Source organism: Stigmatopora argus, chromosome 14, assembly GCF_051989625.1.
Source record: "Stigmatopora argus isolate UIUO_Sarg chromosome 14, RoL_Sarg_1.0, whole genome shotgun sequence".
Taxonomy (NCBI): Eukaryota; Metazoa; Chordata; class Actinopteri; order Syngnathiformes; family Syngnathidae; genus Stigmatopora; species Stigmatopora argus.
The window spans coordinates 16,985,651-16,997,729 of NC_135400.1; the positions used below are offsets into that span (position 1 = coordinate 16,985,651).

The 12,079-nt window shown below is 44.0% G+C and overlaps 2 protein-coding genes across 2 annotated transcripts; one reads left to right on the forward strand and one right to left on the reverse strand.

Moving 5' to 3' along the window:
* Positions 1 to 65: 65 nt before the first annotated feature.
* Positions 66 to 10,584, reverse strand: atp13a1 (ATPase 13A1). Its single transcript, XM_077620062.1, has 25 exons — positions 10,470 to 10,584; positions 9,873 to 10,375; positions 9,317 to 9,406; positions 8,974 to 9,237; positions 8,262 to 8,417; positions 8,016 to 8,192; positions 7,818 to 7,947; positions 7,683 to 7,738; positions 7,480 to 7,606; positions 7,272 to 7,409; positions 6,301 to 6,421; positions 5,434 to 5,591; positions 5,179 to 5,354; positions 4,991 to 5,101; positions 3,870 to 3,995; positions 3,691 to 3,793; positions 3,426 to 3,622; positions 3,085 to 3,181; positions 2,821 to 3,005; positions 2,192 to 2,306; positions 1,910 to 2,106; positions 1,676 to 1,818; positions 1,483 to 1,594; positions 619 to 762; positions 66 to 541 (listed from the first exon to the last, which is right to left on the reverse strand). The coding sequence occupies exons 2-25, from the start codon at positions 10,182 to 10,184 to the stop codon at positions 431 to 433; spliced, it is 3,546 nt and encodes a 1,181-aa protein (XP_077476188.1). The 5' UTR covers positions 10,185 to 10,375; positions 10,470 to 10,584; the 3' UTR covers positions 66 to 430.
* Positions 10,441 to 12,009, forward strand: chchd5 (coiled-coil-helix-coiled-coil-helix domain containing 5). Its single transcript, XM_077620070.1, has 4 exons — positions 10,441 to 10,758; positions 10,940 to 11,080; positions 11,163 to 11,314; positions 11,866 to 12,009. Coding segments are annotated over exons 1-4 (324 nt in total). The 5' UTR covers positions 10,441 to 10,756; the 3' UTR covers positions 11,895 to 12,009.
* Positions 12,010 to 12,079: the final 70 nt, after the last annotated feature.

Sequence of the window (12,079 nt, forward strand, 5' to 3'; positions counted from 1 at the left end):
CGAGTTTTCGGAGATGATCTGAAAAATTTGTTATTGAGGGGAAAAACAAACGCTCGCAAACCTCATCCATTTGTCAGTCTTTATAAGTCCGTTAGAGATGTCTTTTGACTTTTTACAAAATCGAGAAGCGTAATAAAATAAAAAAAACCTCAAAACCATTCGTTAATTCTCTTGGAGAATGCCCCTCTTGTGTGTCGGAACATGTCCCACTGCTGGCACTGTATCGCCCTCCTCTCAATACTGCTCTTGGTGGCCGGGGATGGACGAGGTCACGAGTAAAAGAGGACAAAAATAATCTGGAGCTGCAAAAATACAATAATGGAACGGGATGGTTCGGACTAGGACAGTGTACAGTACTGCCAACAGACCCCTCCCCCGTCTCCCTTTAGGGTACACAAAAAAACACGCGGTCGCCGATGGCCACCAGTGTTCAACAAGGCAGCCTCAGCGCCCCTCTGCCGAGCAAGAACTGCAGTACACGGTCCACTGCTAGGGCGGTGACAAAATCCACCACCAGAACTTGGGCGATGATCATTTTGAACTGCGGAGGGGATAGAGGAGAATGTGACTAAAAACAAGACACGGTAAATGGTAAAAAGACGCTTATGGACAACTCGCCTCGGTGGGAATTTCGACCAGGGCAAATTGTTCGTTGAATTCGGGCGAAGAACCAGAGAGAAGTCCGACAATGGCTAAGCCGGACAGTGCGATGCTCCATAATAGTGGTCTATTCTCGCTGAGGGACTCCATGAACGGGTGACCCTAAGCAATGGGATCAAATTATTATCATTCAAAGTATATAAAAACATGGCTTGATCCTTCTAAAACTGCAATAGAAATTAACAGTTAGTATTTCAATAAAAATAAACACTCATTTCCGGCCATTGACGATGCTAGAGGTCCATTTTAACAGAGTGAGATTAGCACCTGGTTGTTACTGGCCCTCCCAGTCAAAGTGGATTGGACATATCGCACCGTCAATGGTAACCAATGAGTTAAAGGAGTGCGATATAAAATGTTAAATTGGGGATTCTCAAATAGTGAGGGGCATATAAAAAAAGCTCTTTTTCGACTATAAGAAGTGTAATTGCACATTCACTCATTGGATGGCAGTACTGTACGGATATAAAATCGAATGCAGTGCAAGTGTACTTGGAATAAAAAACAATTAAAAATATTTACAGAGGCAGCAGAGTGCAAAACATATTTGTTTCTAGGGGTCGCAACAGAAAATATATATATATAATTTTTAATTCTAATAAATATAAAGAATAAAAAAAAGATAAGTTAGTTATGTGTTTTTGCATTTTTTCTGTCTTAATGACTTTGATTTGCTGTGTACTTTGTGCTTTTTGCCTTTACCTAGTTGTTCTGCGGCCTTTGACTGTACTGTCTAACTTATAACTATGCCTTTTCTTGCTACTGTCACAATGAAATTTCCCCAATACGGGATGAATAAAGTTATCCAATCCAATCCAATACCTTGTAGTTAATGGCAAATGTGGCCATCTGCATAGCCATGGACATGATATAGACCGTGCTGTTGATGAGACTGGGTTCAAATTCTTTATAGAGGTCCGCAAACTGATCCTCTCTGTCAAAGTACAAAAAGGAGGAAGTTGATATTTTAGCAGCACGAGCAGACGCTGCGCAGCTTCCGCTTTTTTTATTTTACCTCGGCGGACTTCTGCTCTGCGCTTCTTTGTAAAGGAAAACTAGACTACAGAAGTGGACGCCAAACTGCAGCAGGACCGTCAACACGGTGTAAAGGTTGAAGATGTTGGCCAATGGCCGCTCCCGTGACAGCGTTTTCAGTGGCTGGGTGAGAGGAACAAAGCGGAGATGAAAATAAAAAAAAAATGACACGCAATGAACGGATCTTTCTTTTCCAAATCAAGCAAAAGCTCACCTTTGACCTTGAGATGAAGAGGAAGCATCCGGCCAATAGCAAACCCTGCAGGGTGGCCTGGAAATCACTGAACTTGACCCCCTCCAAGTAAAGCACAGACTGGCTGTAGGCGAGCACCAGGGCGTTGAGGGCCAGGATCTTAAACATCTGCAGTGTCGTGACCAGAGTGCAGCGACCCTGTTTTATCACGTGGCATACTGAATGGACAAAAACAGACAAAAAAACAGGCATTTTAGGGGCTGAAACACAGCCACCGTGGCATCTTTCTTATTTGGAACTCACTGCACTGAATGGAGGACAGTTTGGAGGTGAAGGGGGCTGCGATGGAGGCGTCGCCCAGCTTGACGATTTGAATCTGATCGTCTTCCAGTTCCCGCAAGACTTGACTAATCCTCTCCTGTAAAATAACACACTTGGACTTTATGACCCAATCAAATCAAGTATCTAGCAACACGCTTATGTATTTATTTATATATTTATTAACTTATTTATGACCTATTTATTTATGTCTAAAATGTCTATTGCTTACTGTGACAATGAAACTTCCCGAATACGAGATGAATAAAGTTATCTAATCTAATCTAAAAAAAGACACTCAAATTCATCAGTGCACATTAAAAACAAATAATTATATTTTAAAAATAATTTGGCAGATTGTATTTTTTTCATGCTGCTTCTGACTCAGTTTAAAATTTTTGCTCTGTCTAAATTGTTCGCCACCCCAAATCTAGATTGTATTTGCAAGGAGAGAGAAAATACAACTACTTTTGATAATGTATCGTTTAACCTCGGTACACAATGACAAATACTGCATTTATACAAGTCACTCACTAAAGTTTTGAAACACTTCCTCATTAATTTAGTTCATGTGGTAACGTCGATAGAGATGAAATGTTGATTTTCAAGGCCACCTTTTGCGCCGCTAGTTGTTCCTCTCTTTGAGCCATCATCCTCTGCCTGGCCCCCCTGGAGCTCGACTTGCCTCCGGAATTGACCGGCGGCAAAGGTCTGCATTCCACGGCGGGCGCCTCCTTCTCTCGTCCTCGTTTCCTTTTTTCAGGCATGCGCTCGGGGGCGTTGGCCAATAGGGCGACCCCTGCGTGAGAAGACATTGAATTGACGATAACGCTAAGAAAGGGCGACGACGTGGGCCTGCCTGTGGCGGACAATCTTACCTACATGCGCATGCTTGAGCGCCCCGACATCGTTGGTACCGTCGCCACACATCAATGTGACAAAACCCAGCCCTTTGAAACTAGTGATAACAAATTCCTGGAAGACAAATGGTCAATTTACTAGACATACAACGCCAAGTGTAAATGGTGGAATGAAACAAAAGAGGCTTTGAATATTTGACGCTTGTTTAACACATTGGCTGCCTCTTCTCTTTAATTTTAAATAATAATTTGGAGCCCCCTGCTTCAATACACTAAATGGCCTTCTATTGCACATGCAGGAACCTGACAATCGATTTAAGTGAAGAAATCCTGCTGGATTCTGAACGCCAATTTCTCACCTTCTGTTTCGGGCTGACCCGTGCGAACACTCGTATGTGAGGCAAGAGTGCGTGCAGTAGCCGAGGGTCGCAGCAGAGTCTAGCCAAGCCCTCCCCGGTCACGCACAGGTCGTACTGCCGCACGAACGAAGAGACCGACGATGCGGGCGGAAGGGCTTCGTGGAAGGAGCCGTCGATGGACTCCCACCGCCAGTCGCCTGGGTGACACGAAACACCCCGTTTTAGCAAAAGTGTTAGCCGTTAAACATTAGCGACGTTTTCCTACCGTGAGCAGATTGCAAGATCAGCGTTTGCTCCTTTTGGAGGAAGTGGAGTTCTTTGGCCACGTGGCACGCCGTTAGAGGGTTGTCCCCCGTGATCATCACCACCTGAGACGGAAGGGACGGGGAGGGTCGGTATTTGAAGAAAAGCAACGGGAAGGCTGGCGTGGGCGCCGGATTTTACGTGATGAGACGCTTCCTGGATCTCTCGGATAACAGCCTTACTGTCGCTTTTGAGGGGGCACGTCACCACCATAAAGCCGGCAAAGTTCAAGTTGCATTCGAGGGAAGTGCGGCTCATCTCACGGACCTACAAAATAAAATTCCGACATCGTCGGGAGTTAGGGTTCCTTCAGAGAGTCGCCGTGAATCAACATCTAACCGAAGATCAAATGAATTGACCGTATTTTCTCGCATATTCGTCGTATTTGTCGCGGAAAAAAATGATGACTGAAACGAGGGTACGGCTTATATGCGCACAAATTAGACTTGACATGCACAAAACTGCAAGGCGACAAAGTCGAAACGCCATAACGCAACACAATGCGGCTGATACGGTCATTCATTTCAAAATAGACCCTTTAGGAATGTGCAATCAAGCAATCGATTGCTACAGTATCTCAGAAATACCATTTGCGATGATTTTTCTTAAGAGTTTCCCTTTAAAGCAGGGGTAGGGAACCTATGGCTCGGGAGCCACGTGGCTCTTTTGATGGGTGCATATGGCTCTGAGCTAAAATATGGAAACCGGTGGTGAGAGAAAAGAGTCCCGAACGCACCAATAGGAACGTCACATCGGCACTGTGGCATTGAATTGTTTTTCATTAGTCTTCTGCATTCATTCTCTCATTGATACTCATTGAACTCATTGACATTCATTGATTAGCAACGGCTTAACAATGTTGTCAAAATAATTAAGATACTTTTTGTACTTTAAAAGTTGTAAAATGACTATTAAAAAAAAATCGCACATTTTCATGTGTTTTGACTTTTAAATTGTGATTATGGCTCTCAAGGAATAATATTTGTAAATAGGAATTGTTTATGGCTCTCTCTTTTAAAAAGGTTCCCGACCCCTGCTTTAAAGTAACACATTTGTCCTCCTTATTAAAACCATGAATATGGAGGCGGCTTATACGAGAGAAATGGTCAAATTCAACCATTTTAAGGGTGCGGCTTATACGTGGAGACGGCTAATATGTGAGAAAATACGGTAGTTTTCATTCAACGCATGCGATGTATTATCACGGGCCATGGAAAAAAAATCTGGTGGGCCAGATCCGAATTTAGCCGCCATGAACCAACCTGCTGATGAGTGAGATGCCCCATCTCCTTGTAGCCCAAAGCAAGCACTCTGGCGCCCTCCCGGGAGATTTCCTTGTGCACTTCATCGTAACTCTGAGGATGTTCCGAAAACTACGACGACAGCCGCGGCGGGATTAGAACGGGCAAATCCGAGGGCAGCATTGAAGACGGGGGCCCTTGTATCCTACCATGGCTTTGAGCGTCTCCGGGGCGCCTTTCACCGTGGAGATGTAGGAGAGTTCGGTGGATCCCAGCTTCTCGTAGGAAGCCAGAACGGACATCCTCTTGAGAGCGCTGGCAAAATGGAAGCGGTGGTGGATCTTCAGGCCTTGGGTCTTGATGCTACGCGAGAAGACTTTTTCGTCTGGACGAGAAGGACCCGAAGACGGGTCAAGTCGAGCTCGTTTTTAACCGACGGAGGGTCTCGGTTTGGATCGGCGTACCTTTAGTGAGGGCCCAATCGGCAGCGGTCAGCATGGCCTTCTCCAGCGGATCTCCGACCAGCTGTCCGTCGTCCAGGGTGACCAACGAGTGGCAGGTCGCCACCACCCGATGCGTCTCCACCGGTATATCCGACACGGGCATCACCTCTTTCCCCTCCCTGGTCACCGAGATGCAACGATTTAATTCATATCAAACAATAAAGCATATGGATTAACAAAGGACAACAAACGGTCGCCAATAACTGTGAATGAGAACATAAAAATAAAGACAAACGTCATCAAGAAAGCTCATATCATCAAATTAGACTGTTTTCTTATACAAATTAATTACAGTAATCCAGGGGTCGGGAACTTTTTTGACGAAAAGAGCCACAAACAATTCAGATTTTCCAATGTTATTCCTTGTGAGCCATACTACGAATTTAAAAGTCAAAAATACATACATGTAAACGAGTGCCCTTTCAATTTTTTGGGGGGTAATTTCACCACTTTTAAAGTGGAAAAAAACTGAATATTTTTTTAAAGATTCTTATGCTGTTGCTAATCAATGAGAGGATGCATCCCAGAAGAGTCTACTGTAAAAAAGAAGAGGATTAAAGCAAAAAAAGAAGAAGATTAAAGCAGTTCTAGATGTAATATCTCAGTTCTGTCACCAGCGATTTCCATATTTAGCTCACAGGTTGGCAAAGAGCCAGATGCACCCATCAAAAGAGCCACAAGTGGCTCCCGAGCCATAGGTTCCCTACCCCTGCAGTAATCCCTCGATTATGGCGAATTCACTACTTTGCGATTTTTTGTGTCGAAATGAGGTGACTCGGAGTCGACTTGCCTACAAAAATACGCCATAAATAAGGATGTTATTTGTACCTTAGGCCCGCAACTCCTCGCACCACCAGGCTGTCACTTGTCAACGTCCCCGTTTTGTCAAAGCAGCAAATCTCCACTTTCCCGGCGAACGGAATCCGGAAGGGCTCGGTGCAGAACACATCTAAGCGGCAAGGAAAAGAGAAACATGGAACCGCCGCTTTTTGCTTTGGTAAGCATGTCAGCTGCCATATACGGCAATAGACAAACAAGAGTTGCTCTAAAAATGAACTCGATGACACAGTAACTTTGGCAGAATGAATAACTAAAGACATCAACAATTTACTGTACTACAGCATTAGTTCGAGGAATAATTCATTGGCGGCCTATCAAGTCGAAAGAAGTCGAATCCATTTGGACGATCACTTACGCTAAAAGACATGTAGCTCATTAAAATTGTAAGAATCCAAATAGTATAAGACGCACTGAAGTCGCAGGGTTCAAAGTGGAAAAGAAAGTAGCGGCTTAGACTTGGCAAATGACATTTTTTCTTCATTTTAATTGAACAATAACTGACTTCATGGGATAAAATCATTTAAGTACGGAGCAATAGAGATTTGTATTTCATGACGCGATAAAAAATAATAATAATGGTATGAGCTAATCAAGACTTACTGCTAACCACTTGAGTCACTTTGTAACTTCTTATTTACGTGACCACTTATTCATGTTGACTACTTATATATAAATCTATGTCATTTATTTATGACTTATTTATTGATTATCTGTTCATTTGTATGTTGTTGTTATTTGTGCACTTCCCTACTTATGTTGTTAACTATATATTATGTTGACTATTTATTTATTGATAATTTTTTTATTAGTTAAGTGTTATTTTTTGTTCTCTTTGTTGTTGTTATTGTGCCCTTCATGATGAGGCTTTAAATCTCATTCTACTTGTAATAAGGGAATAAAAGCATTCCATTCAATTCATTTCTGAAAATACAAGTTAAGGACCATTAAAAGACACTTACATAATTTAGCCAGAGCAATGAGCGACGTGTTAACGGCCAAAGAAAGTTCAATGGGGAGTTCCGGCGGGACCACCGAGGTGAGGATGAGGGTGCACTCCAGGAAGAGCTTATAGCGGTTCCGGCTCAGGTCTTTGGTCCCTGGAGGACCCATAAACCGTCACAAAAAAACCCCATCAACATGCCAAACATCTGAAAACTCAAAACTCACCTTCCAACCACACGTAAGCGGCGGCCGCAATGGCGAAGACCAGGAGGAAGAGGATGAAGATGAACGTCTCCAGGTTGTTGGCCGTCACTCTCTTCACGCCGAAGAGGATGGTGCGCAGAAGTTTACCCTGCACGGGAGAGCAGTCTCGGGTTCAATTCCCCACTCTTGACTCTAACGGACGCTAATATCGGGAAGAACTGCACCTGAGAGGTGTAGAATCCCGTTCTCAGGACGTAGGCCACACAGCCATTGTCTACGGCTATGCACAGAAGATAAAAATAGAAATCACAAAAACACAACACACACAGAGGAAAGTGACTTGAAGTGCGTTTACTTACACTTGAATCCAGTGCTGGCCTTCAAAGGCGGGCTATGCTGGACCACCTTGGTGCCCCCGGAGATGATGTGGAGCCGGGAATCGGTTTGAAGATCCAGCATTTGCGAGGGGTCCAAGTCCTCCACTGGCTCCTGAAAAACACCCCCAAGTTATTGGAGGAGGCGATGTCTTCGACAAAAGACGGATTTATTTAACTCACCTTCATCTGAGGAACGGACTCTCCAGTCAGCATAGCTTCATCCACGATGCAGCGACCGCGAAGTAGAAGAACGTCGCACGGCACCAGGTTGTCCTGCGGAGAACGTCCGATGGAGACCAGGTCGCCCGGGATGAGTTCATCGCTGGAGATGGGTCTCCACTTGCGGTTTCTATAAACCTGCCACGAATACACGGCGTTACAAAATGAAGAATTTGAAGACAGTCGTAACCCCGAGAGTCAATCCACCTGGATCATGTAAGGCTTGTTCCCCATGCGGCGGATCTCGGACATGTTCCTCATCTGTTGTTGGACCAATGAGGCTTCGAAGGCCACTAGCATGAAAAGTGTGAACACGCTGTAGTACCAGTACTCATCCAAACACCACAAGCCCACGCAGAATACCTGAGGGATGGAATACACCCAAAATTACTTTAAAGTTAAAGATAACAGAATGCTCATTAAATAATATTAACCCTTTATGCATATTTTTTAAATATAAAACTAGTATAACACAATCTGTGCATTCATCTTCCACGCCACTTACCCTCACAAGTCTTACAGGGGTGCTGGAGCCTATCCCTGCTAACTATATGGAGAAGCCTACACCCTTAATTGTTTGCCAGCCAATAATGATTGAAATTTTAAAACTAATCTAATAATGATTGCTAAAATGATCTTTTTTAAGGCCAAAAATATTCACCTCCTCCTTAAAATGGCTAGGGCCAATTCATTTATAAAGTTATATTTAAAAAAAATCTATAAATAATCGTCACGCATTCATCTTCCACTCCTCTTACCCCCATAAGTGTCGTGGGGTGCTGGAGCCTATCCCACTTAACTTTGGGCAGTAGGTGGCAGTTTTAAAATAATAATAGCTAATATTTAGGATATTTAATTAGCCAAAAATAGTCAATTTTAAAGGTGGAGTGTGTCAAGCTTTGAATAGCTGCCCACAAACCTGAAAGACAAAAAATGGTGCCGTAGCCCTTTCTCTGAACAGCTCCAGGAAATCGGGAACCACCATCTCGGCGCGATTCGTGCCGTAACGCTTCTCGGCGGCCTTGAGATCGACTTCCTCCTGGTAGCCGCGCCACGACTGAAAGTAGCCCATGGCGTTCTCCACGGGGAAGACGTTGGGGTAAAAGCATTTCTTTTCTTTGTGGTCGAAATTGTAGCGGAGTTTCTGAAACTCAAATGACAGAATCTTGTCTCCGTGTTCGTCCTGTGGAGGAGAAGAGAGCGTTTGTTTTGATACCAGAACATACAATATACAAACGGAAAATGTCCAGATCTGAGCCCACCTGGTTCCTCTGTAGTACCACGAGCTCAGCTGAACCGTTATTTGGGGTGGGGACAACCTTGGCCAGTGTAGCCTTGTTGGGGTCCGCCTCCTATTGGTGAACAGGTGACAAATTTCCATCTTTTCTTCTCATTGTACACCGAAATTGAAAGCATATGCCTTACAATTGCATTGATAATTAAAATACAAATATAATAATACAAAAAAAAGTCATGGTGACTACGAGTAACGCTAGTTATAGTCATGTAGGAGTAGTTACCTTTTGTCCTGTTATCTATGTTCTATTCTGAATGAACAACATATTTGAATAGTGTCCCAACTTTATTGGAATCATTTTGGAAGACAGACATTCCGTACATAAGCACATGGAAAGTCCCAGGTGAAACATAAATCCTAAACCCGTCTGCTCTTTCAGATATAAGATATATTTTTTCCACTACATATAATCTCATTATTAATAATCACTGGCAACCCCCGAAATGGCTGCCATTGACGGCCATTGCTGTCCAATCCATTTGAACTAGCTAACGCTGTGAGTGCGTGATATTTTTGTTTACCTTGGTACAAGTGAGCCAACAGTGAGCGTGCACGGACCAATAACCGGACAGTGCCGTGAGAACGTGCGCGATTCCGATGGCGGCGAGAGCAAGGAGGCCTGCCTCCGGATACTCCGAGGCGCCGTACATCCCCAGCCACACGTACAGCCAGCCCGGGTAGAGAACAGTCAAGAACGGGAGGACGGTGCCATGGAGGAGCCGCGGCCTTCGCCTGTACAGAGTCACCGAGCTCACCAGCTCGTCGCCGGCTCCATTGTCACGCTCATTGAGGCCGTCCGCGGCCATTTCGTCCCCCTTATTAGCGTCGTTCATTGGACTCTGCTCACCTACTCGGGCCCCGCTATTATCCACCACCGCCCCGTCGTGTTTTTAGCGGTAAAAGCCAATTTTGCAGGCGGAACGTTGCTCGGCTCGACGAACAAGACCCGAGTCCCTCTTCAACAACCGTCGCTTCCGCATACGTCAGCACGTAAGTTGCGTAAACGTATGCCTTGATGAGTGGCCTGAGGGGAAAGCAAACATTCATTGTTTTGTTATACATTTTACTTGGTAACATCTTGACGAAAGCATTACAATAGTTATAACACCGAAATAAACCTTTAGTTTCTCGACAACTCCAAAATTCGGGCACTTTGTCTTGAATTCACCGCTTGACATCGCCGGACTGCGGAAGTACACACGAGCTACGTAAACATGAACCAATAGGATTCGAGATTGTGGCTCGTGCTGTGGTTTCATCCAATCACACGGCGCATTCATCGAATTCCATCCAATGAGGTTTTCAGGGAGGTGTGCCCGCAAATTAAATACATGTCACCACATGGGAAGCATCGTAACCTTGACTTAATCAGCTGCATCGTTTCAAATCAACACAAAACATCAAAATGTAAGTATTTGTGTTATTTCCTAATATATTGCGGTGGTATAGGTGAATGTATAACTTGCGAACTGTAATGTTAAATCACGTCGCGTGCATGCTATGCGAAAGTGTTTTTTACACATTATTACGTTGCAAACCAGGTAAATTTTTCATAATATGATACAGCATTCCATGTTTTAAATTTCAGGCAGGCTGCTATGGATATCACAGCCAAGTACTGCCATAAAGAAATGGAAGCCTATGGTTCGTGTGTCGCCTCCAACCCATCAGTGTGGCAGGAGAAATGTCATGAACTGAAGATGAAGGTCGCCCAGTGCACATCCTCGCAGTAAGGCTTGTCTGTCCAACCCACGTCACCCCAAATGACCACTTGATTTGCCCTAAATTCACTCCCAAATTTGTGGTTCCAGCCCAGTGATCCAGAAGATCCGACACGATTGCTCCAAGCAGTTTGTGGAGTTCGACAAGTGCCTCAAGGAAAACCAGGGTAGCCCTGCATCCTGCTCGGCCCACGTGGCTCGCTTTCTAGGCTGTGCAGAGACGGTAGATCTCAGTGGAGTTGGTAAGTAACTTCTCCAAATTCAAATATAAGGATGATCTCATCCCCATCTACTCACCATCTGCAGTTGTCATCGATAGATGAACATAAAAAATGGATCTCTGGTCCGAGACACCCTGATTTGGAATCAGCGACAGTGCACTTCTTGGCTGAAACAAGCAGTGGTGCTGTTGATTCACTTTCACTCGCAATTCCACTCTAAAGAACATGACTGCTTTGCAAAAGTACATTTGCACAGAACAAAATAATGTAGGAATTTAGTCAAAATCTCATTCCAAACTCCTACTTTGACTAAACAGGTTTACTCTTTGGAATGTGAAAGCCATTCGTCTTTTCGGCAGGTTTCCTTATCTTTTATGGCTCAAGCCAAGTATAACAGAATCACATTTAAAGTAGAAATGCGAATTTTCCCCAGGCCTAAAGTTGAAAACAATCAAGAGGAAAATTGGAAGTACTAACTAATCTGAAACTGTGCATATTTCCAAAAACAACAATTGAGCTGCAATTGAGCACGACTCCATCATGACTGAATATCTGTGTTTATTTTTTTTCAGATACAAATCCAGTACCTGTGACGTCGTAGCCTTGAACCGGATTTGAAATACTTACCCCAGAGCAAAAAATCCCCATCTTCTATTGTCTTCAAGTTCCCAGACCGTGACTATTTTTTCAATAAACTCTAACTTCACGTCCTCCAACTCTGTCTAGACTTTTACCAAATCACGACACCACATTTCATTAAAACCACGGTACATTTTACCCAAGCAG